General features: G+C 38.4%; 1 protein-coding gene across 26 annotated transcripts in view; it reads left to right on the top strand.

Annotated features, from left to right (window-relative positions):
• The window catches only part of EPB41 (erythrocyte membrane protein band 4.1), a 199,679-nt gene that overhangs the window by 89,550 nt on the left and 90,073 nt on the right, over positions 1-20,056 (top strand). For all 26 annotated transcript variants that reach the window (XM_064589641.1, XM_064589642.1, XM_064589629.1 and 23 more), the window contains 2 exons: positions 6,342-6,554; positions 8,865-8,969. In XM_064589641.1, coding sequence (XP_064445711.1) covers positions 6,501-6,554; positions 8,865-8,969 — 159 coding nt within the window. In that variant the 5' untranslated portion in view covers positions 6,342-6,500. The remainder of the gene's footprint in view (positions 1-6,341; positions 6,555-8,864; positions 8,970-20,056) is intronic.

The following is a 20,056-nucleotide window of genomic DNA, read 5'->3' as shown; positions in this document are numbered from 1 at the left end:
AGTTATGCCTTGCTATTCAAAGAGTGGTCATTGGGTTAGCAGCATTGGCAACCTCTGGGAGCTTGTCAGAAATGCAGAATCTCGGGCTCTACTTCAGACTTGCTGAATCAGAATCTGTATTTTAGTAAAGATTTCTGGGTAATTTGATGCACATTAAAATTTAACAGTACATATATAGCATGTACTAAACATGAGTTGTGAATTTATTTATTGTCCAAAAAAACATTTATAACTGAAACTATTTTCTAGGAATCCCATTTGCTTTTAGCCTTAATACCTACAAATTAAAAACTATTTTAAAGGTGTTTTTATTTCTGAAGCATGTGAGCATTATTTGCATTTTTTTTTTTTAAAGATTTTATTTATTTATTTGACAGAGAGAGACACAGCAAGAGAGGGAACACAAGCAGGGGGAGTGGGAGAGGGAGAAGCAGGCTTCCGCAGAGCAGGGAGCCTGTTGCGGGACTCAATCCCAGGACCCTGGGATCATGACCTGGGCCGAAGGCAGACGCTTAACGACTGAGCCACCCAGGCGCCCCGCATTGCATTGTTAAAAGTATAAATCCTATATGTTTTGTTATAGGTCTCAGGTTTGGGGTACACGGTTTTATTAGATTTTTCTAAAAATATTACATGTATTTCTAGAAATATTACTTGTATATTAAAAGTGGTAACAGTAAAATTTAAGATAAAGTTGTAATTACATCCTTGCTGTTTGTGAAACAAAGTTGAAAAGATTTACTGTATAGTGTAATAGTATATATAGTATATATAGTATATATTATATATTTATATTATTATATATATTATATATTATATATATATATTATATATAGTGTATAGTGTAATAGTTTAACATGCAGGCTATATGGGGCACCTGGGTGGCTCAGTCAGTTAGTGTCTGCCTTTGGCTTAGGTCATGATCCCAGAGTCCTGGGATCGAGCCCCGCATTGGGTTCTCTGCTTACCGGGGAGCCTGCTTCTCCCTCTCCCTCTGCCTGCTGCTCTGCCTACTTGTGCTCTTTCTCTCTGTTAAATAAATAAATAAAATCTTTAAAAATAAATAAATAAACATGCAGGTTATGAAATCAGTCTAGAAAATCAAACTGAGTGACACTTTTGCTTTATCAGTTTCCTCCTCTGTGCAGTGAGGATAAAATTCACCTCCTTTGGCTATTAGAGGATTAAACAAGATAAACATGCAAAATTCTTAAGACATTGCCTGCCAGTCATTAAATGTTAGTTATTATTACTCAGTTAATCAACATGAACAGTAAAGGCAAAGAAACCCTATGTATCTTAATATCATTAATTTTATTCAAAGGAGTTATATTACCTTTCAGGAAGCCTTTACTTTGAGGAAGTTTTTAACTGCCTTTTTTCTCCTCTGCTTTATGTAGGGAAAAACCCATATTTTGTTTTAGTTAGCATTTGAATCAGGGCTAGTCTGTTTCATCTAAAGATCATAGCATTTGTATGAAGTTGAAACAGATGATGGACGAAGTTAATTTTAGATTTAACTAAAGTCTCATTCATTGAAACTTTATCAAATCAGAATTGTGATAAATTGTGTACAGGTGTTTATATATAAAGAAAAAGAAAATAAATTAGTACTGTTAATAAATTTCAAGGAGATATTGTTTAAAGGAGAAAACTATTTTGGGCTTTTTAGAAGCTAGTAATTATAATCAAAACCTTGTGGATCAGAACCTTGTAGGTAAAGGTTTATTTGGCCATTTTTCTATATGTGTGATAGAGTTTCACTCGAGTGGTCCTTTTCTATCGAGGTTTGTATTTTATTTTATTTGATTTTTTTAAAAGATTTTATTCATTTGTCAGAGAGAGAGAGAGCTTGCGTGAGTGAGCACACAAGCAGGGGGAGTGGCAGGTAGAGGGAGAAGCAGGCTCCCCGCTGAGCAAGGAGTCCAGTGCGGGACTCAATCCCAGGATCCTGGGATCATGACCTGAGCTGGAGGTAGACGGTTAACCGACTGAGCCACCCAGGCGTCCCTCGATCCAGGCTTTTTAAAAAGTAAGTTTGTATCATAGGACTGTACCATTCTTTATGTATGGTAGCTTGGATTTTTTGGAAACCATACATCAGTTTTTAATGTTCACTTATTCATTCAACAAGTATTTATTGAAAACCTACTATGCGTGCCAGGCCCTGGGCTGGATATCATTGGTACAATATGACAAAGAGGTTTAAGATCATGAATTCTGGAGCCAGACTGGTATGTAACTTATTAATTGAATGATGCTGGATGAGTTACTTTAACTTCTCGGGCTTCAGTTTCTTTCTTTTTTTTAAATTTTAATTCCAGTATATAGTGTTATATCAGTTTCAGATGTACAATATAGTAAATTGACAGTTCTGTACATTACTTAGTGCTCATCACGATAAGTGTTCTTGATCCCTTTTACCTATTCTTTTTTTTTGCAATTGGATTATTTTTATTTTTTTTCATATCATAAACTTAATTTCTTTTTTTAAATTTTATTTTAATTCCAGTATAGTTAACATGCAGTGTTATATTAGTTTGAGGTGTATAATATAATGATTCAGCAATTCCATATATTAGTGCTCATCAAGATAAGTGTGCTCTTAATCCCCCATCCCCTAGTTCCACCATTCCCCACCCCCACAAACCATCTGTTTGTTCTCTATAGTTAAGAGTCTGTTTTTTTGGCTTGTCTCTCTTTTTCTTTTCCCTTTGTTTGTTTTGTATCTTAAATTCCACATATGAGTGAAATCATATGGTATTTGTTTTTCTCTGACTGATTTACTTTACTTAGCATTGTATTCTCTAGATCCATCCATGTTGTTGCAAATGCCAGGGTTTCATTCTTTTTTATGGCTGAATACTATTCCGTTGTAGATATATGCCACATCTTCTGTATCCATTCATCTATCGATGGACACTTGGGCTGCTTCCATAATTTGGCTATTGTACATAATGCTGCATTAAACATAGGGGTTCATATTCTTTGGGTAAATACCCAGTAGTGCAATTACTGGATTATAGTGTAGTTCTATTTTTAACTTTTTGAGGAAACTCCCTCTTGTTTTCCACAATGCCTACATTGTGTACACCAGTTTGCATTTCCACCATCACTGCACAAGGGTTCCTTTTTCTCCATGTCCTTGTCAACACTTGTTGTTTCTTGTGTTTTTTATTTTAAAGATTTTATTTGTAAGTAATCTCTACACCCAGGGTGGGGCTTGAACTCACAACCCCAAGATTAAGAGTTGAGTGCTCCACTGACTGAGCCAGCCAGGCACCCCGTGTTTTTGATTTTAGCCATTCTGATAGGTGCGAGGTGATACCTCATTGTGGTTTTGATTTACAATTCCCTGATGAGTGATGTTGAGCATCTTTTCATGTGTCTGTTGGCCATCTGGATGTCTTCTTTGGAGAAATGTCTGTTCATGTCTTCTGCCCATTTTTTTTTTTTAAAGATTTTTTTATTTTTATTTATTTGAGAGAGAGAATGAGATAGAGAGAGAGATCATGAGGGTCAGAAGGAGAAGCAGACTCCCTGCCGAGCAGGGAGCCCAATGCGGGACTCGATCCCGGGACTCCAGGATCAGGACCTGAGCCGAAGGCAGTTGCTTAACCAACTGAGCCACCCAGGCGCCCCATGCCCATTTTTAAATTGGATTATTTGTGGGATTTGGTTTTATGTAAGTTTTTTAAATACATATATATATTTTAAAGATTTTATTTATTTGACAGAGAGAGCACAAGTAGGCAGAGCAGCAGGCAGAGGGAGAGGGAGAAGCAGACTCCCCACTGAGCAGGGAGCCTGACACGGGACTCAATTCCAGGATCCTGGGATCATGACTTGAGCAGAAGGCAGACTCTTAACTGACTGAGCCACCCACGCACCCCTTAAATATATTTTTGATGCTAACCTTTTATCGGATATGTCATTTGCAAATATCTTCTCCCATTCAGTAGTTTATCTTTTAGTTCAAAAAAATTTTTCTTATTGTTATGTTAATCACCATACATCACATCATTAGTTTTTGATGTAGTGTTCCATGATTCATTGTTTGTGCATAACACCCAGTGCTCCATGCAGAACGTGCCCTCTTTAATACCCATCACCAGGCTAACCCATCCTCCCACCCCCTCCCTTCTAGAACCCTCAGTTTGTTTTTCAGAGTCCATCGTCTCTCATGGTTCATCTCCCCCTCCGATTTCCCCCCCCTTCATTCTTCCCCTCCTGCTGTCTTCTTCTTTTTTTTCTTTTTTTTTTTTTAAGATTTTATTTATTTATTTGAGAGAGAGAGACTGAGAGAGAGAGCACATGAGAGGGGGGAGGGTTGGGAGGGTCAGAGGGAGAAGCAGACTCCCTGACGAGCAGGGAGCCCGATGCGGGACTCGATCCAGGGACTCCAGGATCATGACCTGAGCCGAAGGCAGTCGCTTAACCAACTGAGCCACCCAGGCGCCCTTCTTCTTTTTTTTCTTAACATATATTGCATTATTTGTTTCAGAGGTACAGATCTGTGATTCAACAGTCATGCATAATTCACAGCGCTCATCATAGCACATACCCTCCCTGTGTCTATCACCCAGCCCCCCATCCCTCCCACCCCACCCCCCACTCCAGCAACCCTCAGTTTGTTTCCTGAGATTAAGAATTCCTCATATCAGTGAGGTCATATGATACATGTCTTTCTCTGATTGACTTATTTCGCTCAGCATAACACCCTCCAGTTCCATCCATGTCGTTGCAAATGGCAAGATCTCATTCCTTTTGATGGCTGCATAATATTCCATTGTGTATATATACCACATCTTCTTTATCCACTCATCTGTCGATGGACATCTTGGCTCTTTCCACATCTTTTAGTTTTGTTGATTGTTTCCTTTGCTGTGCAGAAGGTTTTTATTTTGATGTAGTCCCAATAGTTTATTTTTGCTTTTGTTTCCTTTGCCTCAGGAGATATATCTAGAAAAATGTTGCTATAACTCTGGCCTCTGTTTCTTATCTCTCAAGTGGGAATAACAATAGTCCCCTCCCCACAGGGTTATTATGAGGATAAAGTGAGTTCATATAAGTAATGCTTTTAGAATAGTAACTGATCCATTTTAATTGTTATATAGTGTTGTTGTTGTTGTTATAAAACAAACATCCCTACTCTTGATGACTTTATAGTCTAATGGAAGAGACAAAAAAGTAGTAAATACAAAATATTTATTATAACAAATGTTACGAAGGCAGTAAATGGGGTACTGACACGAATAGCAGAATGGGGATAGGATAGCCAATTGAAGGCCTCTCTGAAGAGGTCACATAAAAGGGTCATAAAGGATAAGAAGGAGCCTTTTAGACCACCTCCAATATCTAATTCAGGAGCTAAATAATTAGGTCCTTTTTCCTTTGTCAACCATATATTCTGAAAGAAAAGAATTAGTGAGGTTTAGTTAAGAATCTTTCAGCAGTTTTATTATGTTGGAAGTAAGAAAGTATGTGCCAAAATGTTGTTTCACTTACCTGTATAACTTTGGGATAACTTCATGATAACCCTAGGAAACTCAGATTTCAATGTCTCTTGCTTCTTTGAATCTTCTTTGCATTGAGCATGATAGATAAATGATAGAAAAGAGTTAACTTATAGTTACAGTTGTTAGCCTAGTTTATATGTTGCTTTATGCTCTAAAATTGATCCCAAGACTCCCTTTAGCCATTCATAAGATTTAGAATATGTGATAAATCACATCTCATTTTGCAATTCATAAAGCTACCTTGCTAAAATTGAGGAGCATGGGGCAGAGATGGTAAGGTTTTGATAAACTTTAATAATGTATAATGGTGGGATGCCTGGGTGGCTCAGTTGGTTAGGTGTCTGCCTTCGGCTCAGGTCATGATCCTAGGGTCCTGGAATCAAGTCCCACATTGGGCTCCCTGCTCAGCAGGAAGCCTGCTTCTCCCTCTGCCTCTGCTGCTCCCCCTGCTTGTGCTCTGTCTCTCTCTCTGACAAATAAATAAAATCTTGAAAAAAATAATATATAATGGCATAGTCAGGAAAAATACATAATGCTGAGAGCAACAGATTGGTGTCCTGTAGTTTACCTAAAACCTTCATTTATTGATTTGAAAGATAGGATTCTACCTGAGAAGTTTTAAGGATAGCATAGTGAGTGTATAGATCTTTTAGAAGATCATAATATCTTTTATTAATAATTTATTTAATCTTAATATCACTTATATTTGTTTTGTTTTTCTTCTTCACTGCATTTATTGGTAGCATTATTATAGTTATTAAAATGTATACAGCATATTTTGTGAAATGTCTTTATTACTGACTTGATGTCATGGATATGCAGCCTGCTCAGGAAGAACACAGAGAGGATCCAGACTTTGAAACTAAGGAAGGAGGAGGCCTTGAAGACTGCTCTAAAATAGAAGTAAAAGAAGAAAGTCCTGACTCAAAAGCAGAAAGAGAATTAAAAGCTTCCCAGAAATCAATCAGAAGACACAGAAACATGCATTGCAAGGTTTCTTTGTTGGATGACACAGTTTATGAATGTGTTGTGGAGGTGAGTGCATTTTAATTTCCATAGTCAGAACTCTTACGGATTGTTTCATGTAGGGTTGAATAAGTAGTGCCAGTGACTGTTTCTATGAACTGAAATGTTAATAGGGATTTTCTGGAAGTGGAGGCCTGGAAGGATTATGACTGAGTCTTATTTTTTTCTCCAGTTTTTTCTGTATCTGCCAAAACTTGTGAATTGAGCATGTGTTACTTTTATAATCCAAAACAATTTTGTTTAAAAACAATTGGTTTTTATTTATAGAGTGACCTGCCATGACTAGATTTTCCAGGTAGCCTCAGTTTCTGATATTAGGTCTAGCTATTCCCATAATTATATTTGTAAAAAAGTTACGGTGTGGTCATTTCTGCTGTCCCAGATCTAAACCTTAATAAGCCTTGATTTATTCAATGCATTTCTTTAGCCCTATGAAATAGGATATAAACAATTTAAATCAAGTAATGCCATTTTTTAAAATACTCTGTTATTTTCTGTAATTGAGTCAGGATTGAATAAAAAATGTCAGTTACTTGGTTATTCTTTTGCTCCTTCAAGACAAGTTAAAATCCTTAAAAGTCTACTAACCATTTTTTTTAACTAGAGCAGTAATTATCAATTATGATATGCTTGATATAAAGCAATTGTGATTATTACTAATAATAGCCTTTATCGATAAGACATATAATTCACATATACTTGTATTTTAGGTATGTAATTATGAATTGAATTATCTATATGCAAATGCAAATATATCAAAGCACTAATAATCTAAAATATCACCTTATATCTATTAATAGACATTCCCTCTCCCAAGTTTCAAAGAATAAATCAAGAAAAATACACTATTGCACTTTGAAAATAGCTGCTGTACCTGGTAAACTACCAGAGACCTATGGTCTGCTCTTTCTGCTTCTCACCACTAGCTAGCTGAGAGATGGGAAAAGCTATTCCGCACATTCTTCCCATTCAGACCAAGGTCCAGATCTGGGTTTTCTATACCTGAAATATTTGGGGGCAGATATATTTCAGAATTCAGAATATTTTGGGTTTTAGAAAGGCAGTAAGTACTTATGCTACATATTTCATAACACACCCAGGAGGGTGTGTGGCAATACCAAGATTCATTCTAAGGTAGGTACATGAAGACCATAAATAGCCTCATAACAGTTCAGGTCAGGATTTGCCTTCAAATGAACTTTGGAATCCTCCCCCCCCGCCCACCAAAAAGCCTAAAATTTTACTTTTTAGAGCTTCTGGATTTTGTAATTATAAATAAGGGAGTAGGGACCTGTACGTGAAGAATTCCCAAACCATTTCTGTCATTTGGAGTGAAAACATAAGAGGGAAAAATGAAGAAAATGATTACTATAGATGGGTTAAGTCTGAAAATGAATTAACATCTATGTGAATTACTAACAGTCATTAAAAATAACTGTTCATTGAGAGGACGTGTGTGTGTCAAAAATGATTTGTAATTTTTTTGACGTATTTAAAAAATATATTTCTCAGAGGTCATTAGCATGTTTGATTTTTTTCAACAATTCCAGTAGCTAGGTAAGATAGATATAAATATTCTTATCATTTTACATGTAAGAAAGCTAATGTTCAGAACTATTAATTGAATTGACCCAGGTTGTTTTGCTTGTAAATAGAGGAGCCAGGACTTTTTGACTATACATCTTATCCTCTAAGTTAGGCTAAGTAGGAATATTAGTACCCAAATTTGTCAGTGGTTTGATTTTCTAAGAAGTGTTTCTTTACTAAGAAGACAATTCGTAGCACCACTGAAAAAGCCACTGCAACAGGTAATGTCTGTTGGGTATCTAGACTTTGTGCATTTTTCAGGAGGGAGTTGAGACATAGCTCATTCTCTTGGGACATTTGGTCTGAGAACAGTAGCAAGTCTAATGGTTTCCATAGTCACTATTAACTGTCAATGTTGACATTAGATTCAGTGAATTTAGGTGATCATGATGACAGCAGCCCAAAGCAAGCTTCAGGAAATACTACACCAAAAATAAAGAATGTGATGTTTAAGATGGAAGTAGGGAATGGTTGATGAAGGGAAGGTAAAATTTTGCTTTAAATTCTAGCACTATTTCCAAGCCACTATAAGTGTGTTGCATATTTAAGCTGACAACTGACAAATTAAGAAACAGGATTTCTATAACCCACATTGCTCTACTTATGCTGTATAAATCATCATAAAGTGGTGGTAACCACCGATAAAAGAGGAAATTGGGAAGTGACATTTTATTTTATTTGGTGATAAATACAGGAATAAGAGGAAACCTCAAAATATGTATGTCTTTGCAGAAACATGCTAAGGGACAAGATTTGCTTAAACGAGTGTGTGAGCACCTCAATCTTTTGGAAGAGGACTACTTTGGTCTAGCCATTTGGGATAATGCAACCTCAAAGGTGAGGAGACTGATTGTCAAAATACTTGTTTAAATTCTTCTATTGTCGTTAAGAGTGTATTTATGCCTGCCTCTCCAAGATACAGTGTACTTAAGAGTTATTCTTGCCTATTCTTGTTTCTCAGATTTTCCCTCTAGAACATTTTAAAGAAAAGACCATTGCTGTTGTGTTCTTTCATCATTGAGAGAAAGTATCCACTGTACTGTCTTTTTAAAGGACAGGGGAAGTACAGAGCTATGATGTCCTGATTAGCAAGTAGATACCAATAACTTCATATATTATGCAATTAGTATTGTATCTAATAGGTTCATAGTAAATATGTGTTGAATGGATGATCTATCAATATTATAATTATACAATAATTATATATAGTTATAAATTTTTTTTTAAGATTTTATTTATTTATTTGACAGAGAGAGAATGAGAGAGAGAGCACATGAGAGGGGGGAGGGTCAGAGGGAGAAGCAGACTCCCTGCCGAGCAGGGAGCCCGATGCGGGACTCGATCCAGGGACTCCAGGATCATAACCTGAGCTGAAGGCAGTCACTTAACCAACTGAGCCACCCAGGTGCCCCATATATAGTTATAATTTGAGAGTAATGTTATAAAAGAGAATAAGGTCCCAATATTATTGAAACAGCCCTAAATGAATCTGACATTTTCTTCTAGCCCAAAAGGAAGTCAGCAGGTGACTTTTGAAAGAAGCAAAAGAAAGTGTGAAAACATGGAGGAGGAAGGAAAGGTTAAAAGTCAGGTATTTACTTCAGAAAACTTGAATTATTTCCTAGGCCAATTTACTGAAAATTACAAGTATTTAGCTTAAAATCTAGTGATAAAAACTTTAGTCCAGTTTAACAAACCTTTGCAGGTGCTATCCTAGATGATATGGATAGGGCTGTGGATAAGATAGACATGGTCCCTGCCCTCTGGAACTTATAGTTTTGCGTGGCGAGTGTTATATGAAAGGAAATCTAAGATGTCATGACAGGGTATGGCCAGGGAAGTCTTCTCTGGGGAAGTGATGCCTGAGCCGAGAACTGACGGATTAAATGGGCAAGTGAAGTGGAGAGAGAATGGCTTGTATAAAGGCCTAGAATTGAGAGAGTGGCATTGGAGGAACTAGGAGCCTGGCTAAACATAGGAAGTGAGGAACAGAATAAGAGATGAATCTGGAGAGCTACACAGGGGCCAGGTCATGGAGAGAGTTTTGTATACAATGTATTTAAAGTCAGTTTTGTTGGTTCTTTCTCCAAGGTAATTTATATTTATTAAGAAAAGTTAGGCGCAGCAGCCTTTAACAACTGCAGACTCTATAGATTGGATTATTTGGGTTAGATAATGCAAACTTGAAGACATGGAATTGCCCTTTGCCTAAATAAAATCTATTTGTAGAATATACTAGTAGTTACATAGTAGTTTACAATAGTAGTTTGTCCTTCTATGTGAGTGACTGTTGGTTCAAGCAGAAGAACTATGTCTACCAGCACTAGGTTAATATTGTTCTTTTAAGGACTTAATCTTTGTCCTTAAAGGCTCAAACCAACTTGTACTGAAGCCTCTAAGTTCCATTAATAAGGGAAGACTGAAGGTAATTAAAAAACAAAACAATACCTCCAAAACTACAGTGAAAAACATTGAGCAGCTGTGAGCTAGAAAATTATTCAATGAATCAAGGAAAATACTCTGAAAAGTATTTTATGTTGTACAAGCTCAGTGAGATAAAGTTCAATGTTTTTACACTATGGGTGCAAAAAAAAAAAAAAGGAAAAGAAAAGTCCAAGGTTGATTTGAGAATAACTGAGAATGCTTGAATTTGGCATGTCAGTAAAGTCACTGAATACTTACTTAATATAACTGGAAATAATATCTGTGAACCACACATAGTTAAATTTTGAGAAGCTAGCTCATTGATCTAGACATTCAGCAGAGGAAATTCTTTTCCACTTGCAGTTGAGCTTCTAGGGCCCACATTGCTACAAAAACTTTCATTTGCATTGATAACTTTTCACCATTGGTGGTGCCATCCATACTTGTCCTGTCGGTAGGTTTTATTTCCTTTATAATACTTTTCAAAATCATGTATTAAATTGCTTTATTTATATTCATTTAAATATTTATATGTAAAGTGATATGAAAAGTGGCTAATATAAAAGCTGAATAGCAAAGTATAAACCCGGCTGTGTAAAAAAGGGCATTATTAGCCCTCTTAGATAAAATATTTCTAGAAGAGAAAAGCTGTTGTTTCAGAATCATAATCTAGTTTCAACTTCCCTGATAGTTTATAAGAGCCCCTTTTGGGGAAATCAGTGGGCAAGTGAATCCTGGGAAACATAGGGCTTATCATATTCAGGGCATTTGTCAGGTCTATAGTAGGCTCCAGGTTCTTACAGGATATCCAAGAGGAACATGGTTAGAGGTGATGAACTGTTCTATATTTTCTGCTTTTAAATTCAGTGTGACCAACCTCCAGCTCTGAGAAATATGTCAAAGCAGAGTTTTTCTTTGGGTTAAAATGAGGGTCTTTGGGCTGATCGGGAAGTAGGGCATAGAAGGGAAAGCAGATACTTGCCAAGCAAATCTTGTACAAAAATGAATTTGGGGAAGACTTACCTTAGCATTGTCAGGTTAAAAGGCCAATACAATAGCAAAAGCCATCTTGGTGATGACAGTCCTTCAATATGCTATCTCTTGAGTCATACTTCTTTAGTATGGATGAATTGCGCTCTCTGCTCATGCATAGCTGTCCCTGGTATTTCCCATCACCATCATCCTGGGGATTTGATTTGCCTCACTTCTGTGATGTTTCTCCTGTTTCCTTTGTCCTAGCTTTTCCTTGTGTTTTGATAGAGTGCTTCTTCTAAGAAATGACATGTGAGACATAATCTTTTTGAGACATTATATGTCTGAAAAATGTCTTTATTCTACCCTCACGTTTGGTTGTTAGTTTGGTTGGGTATAGAATTTTACACTTGAAGTTATTTGCCATCATAATTTTGGTGGCATTACTCCATTGTCTTCTAGTTTCCAGTGCTGCTCTTGAGAAGGCCAAAGCCATTCTGATTCATGATCTTTTGTGTGACCTTCCCTTTGTAGAATTAAGCTAGTAAAATCTTATTGTCTTCCTCCCTTCCTTCCTTCCGTCCTTCCCAAAATGGAGGTACGAATTTAACTTAAAACAATACGGAGAGACCCTGTTTCCCCACACTCCTTACCAAACCACAGTGGCAGCAGACTTTTTATTCTTACCATATGAATAGGAGAGGAAAACCGGAGCCAGGACTTGCTTTGGAACCACAGTTCCAAGTCCATGGTTTGGAGCCCAGTGCTAACTCTCTGTGGATGATCTCTTCCCCTTCCCAAAACAGGTGAGGAAAGAGTTCCTCAGCCTTGTAAGTTCGAGCCCAGCATGGAGCCAATCTCCTTGCCAGCCCAGCTTAGAAATGCCACCTCTTTACTGACCCAGGCTGGTGGCAGAGGGGACCATGAGCTAAGGGGAGGGCTCACTCATGCTGCCCTGGACTGTCAGCCTGATGCTAGCTGCGTTGGGATGAAGGAGCAGGACGGGTCTTTGGCCAAAGGCCTAGGTTCAGCTTGGAGCAGCGATGGTGGGCTGTGGCCTGGTTGCCTGGCACCGTGGGGGGTTGTGACACAGGCTTTGTGCAGCCAGTCTGGAGGGGAATGAAAAAGCCTTGTGGCAGTGTGGGCAAGGAGAGGGGTGGGCATTGGTGGCACAGTGTGTGTGGCCATGGGCTGCAAGCTTGGAGGGATAGCAGAAGGCCTTGGGGTGATTGGGGCATGGATTGCAGGGGAGGCCGCCATGTGCCAGCCGGGTACATGGCCAGCTTGGGCCTGTAAGAGAAAGCCTTGTCACAGGAACAGCAGCAGTGTGGGCGCTGGGCCGGGGCTGCTGGTGGTCCAGGGAAGGCGCCCCCGCAGAAGTGGCAGGCCCTGGAACCAACTGGCTGGGCTTCTGCGGTGAGCCCTGGTGGGGCGCTGCTCCCTTGGTTACTGGTTCCTTGCCAGTGGGACTAGGATCGGTGTCCCAGCGGTGGACTCTGCATCTTGTTCCAGCATCTTGCTGGCCCAGGAACCCAGAGGGAGGGAGGCGACGCTGGGGATTATCAGGCTGATGGGGATAGGGCTGTAGGGTCCCGGTCTTGGTTTAGTCTCAGTCCACTGACACCACGTGAACTGCTTCCTTCTTGTTGCTAAATTTTATCCCAGGCGTGGAGGGTGGAGGGTGGAGGGGGGACCTGTGGAAGGCTGCTGCGTCTGCTGAGCTGCCCTTGGACACAGTGGAGTTGCTCCGCCCATCATGCTGTTCGATTTCGTTTTAGTCACCATTACCTATGTATATCTACTGGCAGTAAGCCAGATTTCCAGATACTCTCTTTAGAAGTATACAGAGATTCAGGAAATGCTTAAATGTGTAAAGCCACTAATGTTTGTTAGTTTGTTAGTTATTTATCCAAATTTTCTGTCATTCTGAAAACACAAAGGGTACTAGAGTTACAAAATCTCCTGGGGTTCAGTCCGCTCATTTTAGAGATGAGAAAACTGAAGCATATAAAGGCAGAGTGGCTTCCTCCCAGTCCATTCCCTCCTGAAATTCCTTGCCTCCTACTCCTTCCTAAATGATTTTCTTCTTCAGCTTTTTATTCCTCTTTCCTTGAATTTTACGTTTTGTTTTTGTTTCTTGGTTTTTGTTTCCTACCTACAGAATTAGTTCCTGTTAAATTACAAAAATTCAACCAAGTAAATTTTAAAGATCTAATTGCCTTTAGTAATCATTTCATGAATTGGGCAGCGTTCCACCTAGCAAGTAGAGGGGAGCTCTGAAGGTTTACAGGAAAGCAAAGGTTTTTTAAGGTAAAGAGGGAATGGAAAAGAGGAAATTATTAGCAAAGAATCCACTCTTTTAGGCAAGGTCACCCTCCAAGGGGAACAGAAAGGGCCTATTAGTAAATATCTTAGTGCTGACCAGGAAATTCCCATGTTGACTAGTTAAAGGTTACATTTCTTGGTGGTTGAAACTGTAGTTAGGTTAGATATTAAGTCTTGGTTTACTGACTTGGTTAACCTAAGTGATGCCATTTTGGGCTTATGGTTTTCTTTTTAACATTTCTCAAATTGTGGGGAAAAAATGTGAACCATAATACAGAGATGACTGTCCTCTTTCCAGTCCCAGTCTGTTGTCTGTCATCTTTTTTTGTGTGTAAAGATTTGTCCTTTGTATATGTAAGTTCTCTCCTTAAGAACTTCTGGATTGTTTGTAGACAATTGGGTACCTTTAGCAGGGAGGAAAGTTAATTGAATTGACTTTTTCCTCACATGGAATGGCTTGCTTTACTCTCTTTCCCTACTGACTACATAATTAACAGGCCTATTGCCAGACTAAGTCTGGCTAGAGAAGAGGAAAGGCAGTTAGAAGCAAACTTCTGTAGCCCATGAGACATTTATTACCACTATGAATCAAAGTTATATGAGTTAAATAGTTGTTTCCTACGTTTTATTCCTGCTTAGTTGTTTATGAATGAATCGGATATTTTTCCTTGGAGAAATGTCACCCACATTAATTCTTACCCCCTCCCCCCCAAATTCCCTCCCTAAGCAAAAATCTTGAGCTCTTTTGGTAAATACTGAGAATTTTAAATGAGGAGTTCATTCAGTTCAATGGCATATGGTCCTCTGTCTCTTCTTTCATTTTCTGTATGGATGAATTTTCTTACCTTAGGAGTCAAATTTTTAACTCTGAATAGGTAATCAGTCATAGCCAGGAGGGTCTTTCTTTCACCTTGCAAAGGCAAATAGCAAACACCACTTGAGTGAATATTAAATCCATAGTGTGAGGCATTGAACTTATAGTCATCTGAAAGGATGGATTGTTTTAAATTGATTCACGACTAGCTTTGAAGCAAGTACTGATAATGATTGTATCTTTATTGTCTGGCAAATCAGAAAGACTAAGATGAATTTTATAAACATACTTGCAGAGTAGGAGACTGTATTTGGGATCTTGTCTTTTGCTCCAAAGATTTGGTTTGACATCTCTAGTAGATTTAAATGTGGCTTTTTTAACACTTAAAGAGTCAGACCTAGAATTACTGTGCTATAGAGTTTCTACAAACATCTTGGAGCAGTGATTTGAAGTCAGCATACTAACAGAAGCATTAACAATGGTTATTCCTCAAGTTAAGGAAGACAGACTTGTGGAGCTTATAGATAATCCTTTTACCTCAAAAGACAAGGAGGGGCGCCTGGGTGGCTCAGTCGTTAAGCGTCTGCGTTTGGCTCAGGTCATGATCCCAGGGTCCTGGGATCGAGCCCCGCATCAGGCTCCCTGCTCATCGGGAAGCCTGCTTCTCCCTCTCCCACTTCCCCTGCTTGTGTTCCTGCTCTCGCTGTGTCTCTCTCTGTCAAATAAATAAATAAAATCTTAAAAAAAAAAAAAAAAGACAAGGATTTGTCTAGATCACTTAAATATATGTGCAGGGTTTTAGGACCTCCAGATAAAGGTAGCTGATGGCCAACTCAGGGCATGTCCTTTCTTAGGGTTTTTTCTTAAAACTTTATGACCTAAGGTTATATTGCCACAAAAGATATGAAAAGTTCCTAGTCATTTTACTTACTTAAGTGACATTGCCTTAGTTGAAACTTTATCATCTCTATACTGGTTTATTTCAGTAGCATTTTTCATTTGTTTATTCATTTATTCATCAAACATTTATTGAGTAGACAGCATGTGCCTTGTGCCAGGCAGAGCTATAAAAGACATAGTCTCTTTGCTCAGGAAGCTCCCAGACTGATGAGGGGGCAGCAGTAAGATGGGCACCCACAAAGAAAGGGTTTTCTGCGAAGGTAACATAAGATCTGAATTATAAGAGATAGTCAAGAGTCTTCCAGGTGAAGAAATTGGGATAGAGTATTCCAAGTGAAAGGGACAACATGTGAGAAGGTGTTTTAAAGTAGGAGAGTACATGTGAGACCTGTAATTCTTCAGTTGAATGAATAGAGATCTGTTTCAGGCTATTACTGTTATTCATCTCTATTATTTCGAAACATTTTTTAAGCTCAAGAAGGAATGTGATACTTTTTAAAGCACAATTTAAATTCTGTTTAAAATGTTAATTTAATAAATAAATAAAGTGTTAATTTATTTAACTCACAAGAAATGTTCGGCAAAATGGACCCTTAAAAGGGAATCCTTAAAAAAATAAATAAATAAAGGGAATCCTTGCAACTGAAGGTATTCAAATAGAAACCAGAAGATTATCCAGACTTGCTATTTTGGGGACATCTTAAGAACCCTAATAAGATGGGTGCCTGAGTGGCTCAGTTGGTTAAGTGCCTGGCTTTGGCCCAGGTCATGATCCCAGGGTCCCTTGGATCAAGTCCGCATCGGGCTCGCTGCTCGTGTGTGCTCTCTCTCTCATGCTCTCTTTCTCAAATAAATAAATAAAATCTTTAAAAAAAAAGACCCCGAGGGCGCCTGGGTGGCTCAGTTGGCTAAGCGACTGCCTTCGGCTCAGGTCATGATCCTGGAGTCCCGGGATCGAGTCCCGCATCGGGCTCCCTGCTCAGCGGGGGGTCTGCTTCTCCCTCTGACCCTCCCCCCTCTCATGCTCTATCTCATTCTCTCTCTCAAATAAATAAATAAAATCTTTAAAAAAAAAAAAGACCCCGATAAGATACAGTTCTATAACTTTTGTCCTCTCAATATTTTGTTATTTTATAAGTTAATTCCTATCTTTTTCCCCTAGCTTATAACCCTCTCTTTCACCTCTCCTTCAAAACCATTCTCTTGAGAAATTGGTTTACATATAACTATCTCTACTTCCTCACTGTTTATTAGTCTAACATAATACAGGAAAGTGTGTAAATCATACATGCGTATTTCAGAGAATTTTTACAAAGTGAACACATCTGTAAATACCCCCAAGATTAAGAAAATAAACATTACCAGGACTCCAGAATCCCCTTTTGTGCCCCCTCCCAGTCACTCCCTCCATCCCCTAACAATCATTACTCCTACCCCACCCGGTAAAAGTAACAGATGTCTTCCTGACATCTATTACCGTCAGTTAGCTTTGCTTGTTTTTAAACTGTATTGTAAAAATGAAATCATACATATGTTCTCTTAGGTCTGGCTGCTTTTATTTTGTTCAGTATTGTGTTTTTGAGATTCATCCATGTTGTAACAGTAGATCATTCATTCTCATTTCTGTATAAAAGTTCATTGTTTGAGGGGCGCCTGGGTGGCTTAGTCATTAAGCGTCTGCCTTCGGCTCAGGTCATGATCCAAGGATCCTGGGATCCAGCCCCACATCGGGCTCCCTGCTCCGCGGGAAACCTGTTCTCCCTCTCCCACTCCCCCTGCTTGTGTTCCCTCTCTCGCTATCTGTCTCTCTGTCAAATAAATAAATAAAATCTTCAAAAATAAATTAAAAAATATAAATTCTTAAAAAAAAGTTCATTGTTTGACTATACCACACTTTATGTATTCTACTATTGATGGATGTTTGGCTTGTATATAGTTTGGGCTTTTAAGAATACTGCTGTTGGAACATTCTGGTATATGTCTTTTAATGCACATATTTCTTTTTTGTCCCATAGACTTCATCCTGTCAAGCCCTTTTGATGATTAGTATCAGCACAATTTATTGAGTGTGGCTTATGTGCTTTTTATATACATCAAATAATTTAATCCATAAAAACTCTGTGAAGAGAGTAGGTTTTCTAAAAAAAGATTTACTTATTTATTTGAGAGAGAGTGTGGAGGGAGGGGAGAAGGAGAGAGAATCCTCAAGCAGACTCCATGCTGAGTGGGGAGCTCAGCGTGGGGCTTGATTCCAGGACCCAAAGGTCATGACCTGAGCTGAAACCAAGAGTTGGACACCCAACTGACTGAGCCACCCAGGCACCCCGAGGAGGGTAGTTTTATCCCAATTTTATATATGAGACAATTAAGACTTAGATGATCTTACATAAGGTTACACAGCTAGTAAATCATAGAGAGGTTGAGCCAGGATTAGAACTCAAGACTATCTGACTTCAAAGCCTGTACCCATAACCATTATTCTCTCCTGTACCACAATTATCATTCTCAACAGCAACCCCTCATTTGGTCTCCCTTTCTATAGTCCTGCTTCCTCTAATTCATGTCACTCCTTTATTTTAAATCCTTCAATGGCTCCCCCTTGCCTGGAGCTTGAAAAAGTCGGAGTTTCTTACTGTGAAATACTGTGTCCCCCCGATCTGACTCTTACCATTCTCTTCCGTTTTGTATCTCCCCTCCTCACTTCTGTGTTCCAGCTGTGCTCACCTATATGTCACAACTGAGACATGTTCTCTTATACCCTGTGCCTTTTTATTTATTCCCTCTTCTGTTTTGCCTGGCTAACTCTTGTTTGTCCATGAAGACGCGGCTTAGGTCTCCCAAACATTCTCTTGAGAAACATTTCCTAAATGCCTCTTCTCCCCAGTCCATTTTGGTGCACCTCCTCTGTGCTCCTAGAACACCCTCATCATAACACTCTCACACATTACTATAATTATCATTTTCACACTTAGAACAAAAAATCAGTTGTTCACTATTCACCTCTTCCATTAGACCGACAGCTCATTGAGGACAAGTACGATTTTTAAATCCTTTTTTGAAACTTCAGTGCCTAGCACATGGGGTTACTCCTCAAATATTTGTTGGCTAAATAAAATGCTGTGAATTGAATCATTTAAATTGAGCATAAAAGTACCTATCCTTGTACATATTGATTTTTATTATCTTGTACACATTGTTTTTTATTTGGATTTGGAGGTCTAGGTACTGAAGCAATAATAATTTGTTCTATAACGTCACTAATACCTTGGAGTCACATGTGAGTGACACAAATCTGGGCTTGCCCTCCTTATGTCAAATTGGTGGGAATTCTAGCTCCAGAGTCATAGAATGGCTGAAAAATCCCTGTAAGAAACTTGGCAGCTTCAGCTTACCTTGGGAGATTTCTCTAAAAAAATAGTGGAAAATATAGAGTTGCCTCATTATGGTGAGAGATGTTTCATTCCAAAGTGGTAAAAAGTAGTCTTGGTTTAGAGTTCTGGGTTGCATGGTATAAATGACGATTCTCAGAGGTTCCACGAAACTTATTAATTGGACTTTTTGAAGTCTTCCTTTGCCTTTGGACCTGTAACAACTTAAAGTTCTTTAATCATAATGAGAAGTGAGAGTTACTGCCTTTCTGACAGGGCTTAAACAAGTGTGTGCTTAGTTTTTATTCTAAGGAATAATTTTATATTAAGTGGTACATTTTTAACACATTTCTTAATCTTCTGTGTTAATTGTGGAGAAAGGGGACAGAAAAGGAAATTAATCCTCACTCTTGTGTTTATTGTCTGTTGTGATGACTACCTTTATAAAACAGTTAAAGTAGTATATAATCAAATATGAGGTTGTGGAATTCAAGTTCATTTCTTGGGCAGGGCAGATAGAATGGTAACCTTGTGCCTTTTGTCTTTGTTGATAGAGGGCGAGGAGGGGATACTTTACTCTAAATATCACTAAAACTCAGTTTTAAACCTTTTGCAGGAGGGTATGGAGAAGTATTGGGAGGAAGCAGGAGAGGGGCTCCTGGGTGCTGACAATGTTAAACTCATGTGTTCACTTTGATAAGTTATTGTCTATATACTTATGTTTTAGGTATGTTTCTGTATGTCTCATATCAATAAAAATATTTTAAACAATTTAATTTAGAAATTTCTGTCTTCGAACATTTCCCAAGGAGCCTGCAAAAGATGTTAATGGTGAGGCTCTTTCCAAGTGCCATTATTTTTCATGGTCCACCATGAATTGAAGAATCCTGCCCTAATGATGTGTAGACTCTAAGTGGGGTTGGAGAACAGTAAAAGGAGAGATTAGCGTGGGCAAGAGTAGTCAGGGAAAACAACATAATCACTCATCCAGTAAATATTAACTGAGCATGAACCATGTACCAGATGCTGTGTTGACATAGAAAACTTAAATGAGATTGGAGGTCAAAGTTGGAGGGAAAAATAAGATATGGGTGACGTTAATTAATCCTGGTTATATCTCT

Source organism: Mirounga angustirostris, unplaced genomic scaffold (genome assembly GCF_029215605.1).
Source record: "Mirounga angustirostris isolate CCGP_5_RB_7025 unplaced genomic scaffold, mMirAng1.0.hap1 SCAF_4, whole genome shotgun sequence".
Taxonomy (NCBI): Eukaryota; Metazoa; Chordata; class Mammalia; order Carnivora; family Phocidae; genus Mirounga; species Mirounga angustirostris.
Note: the sequence above shows the minus strand (reverse complement) of the source record. Positions and strands in the feature narration are given on the sequence as shown.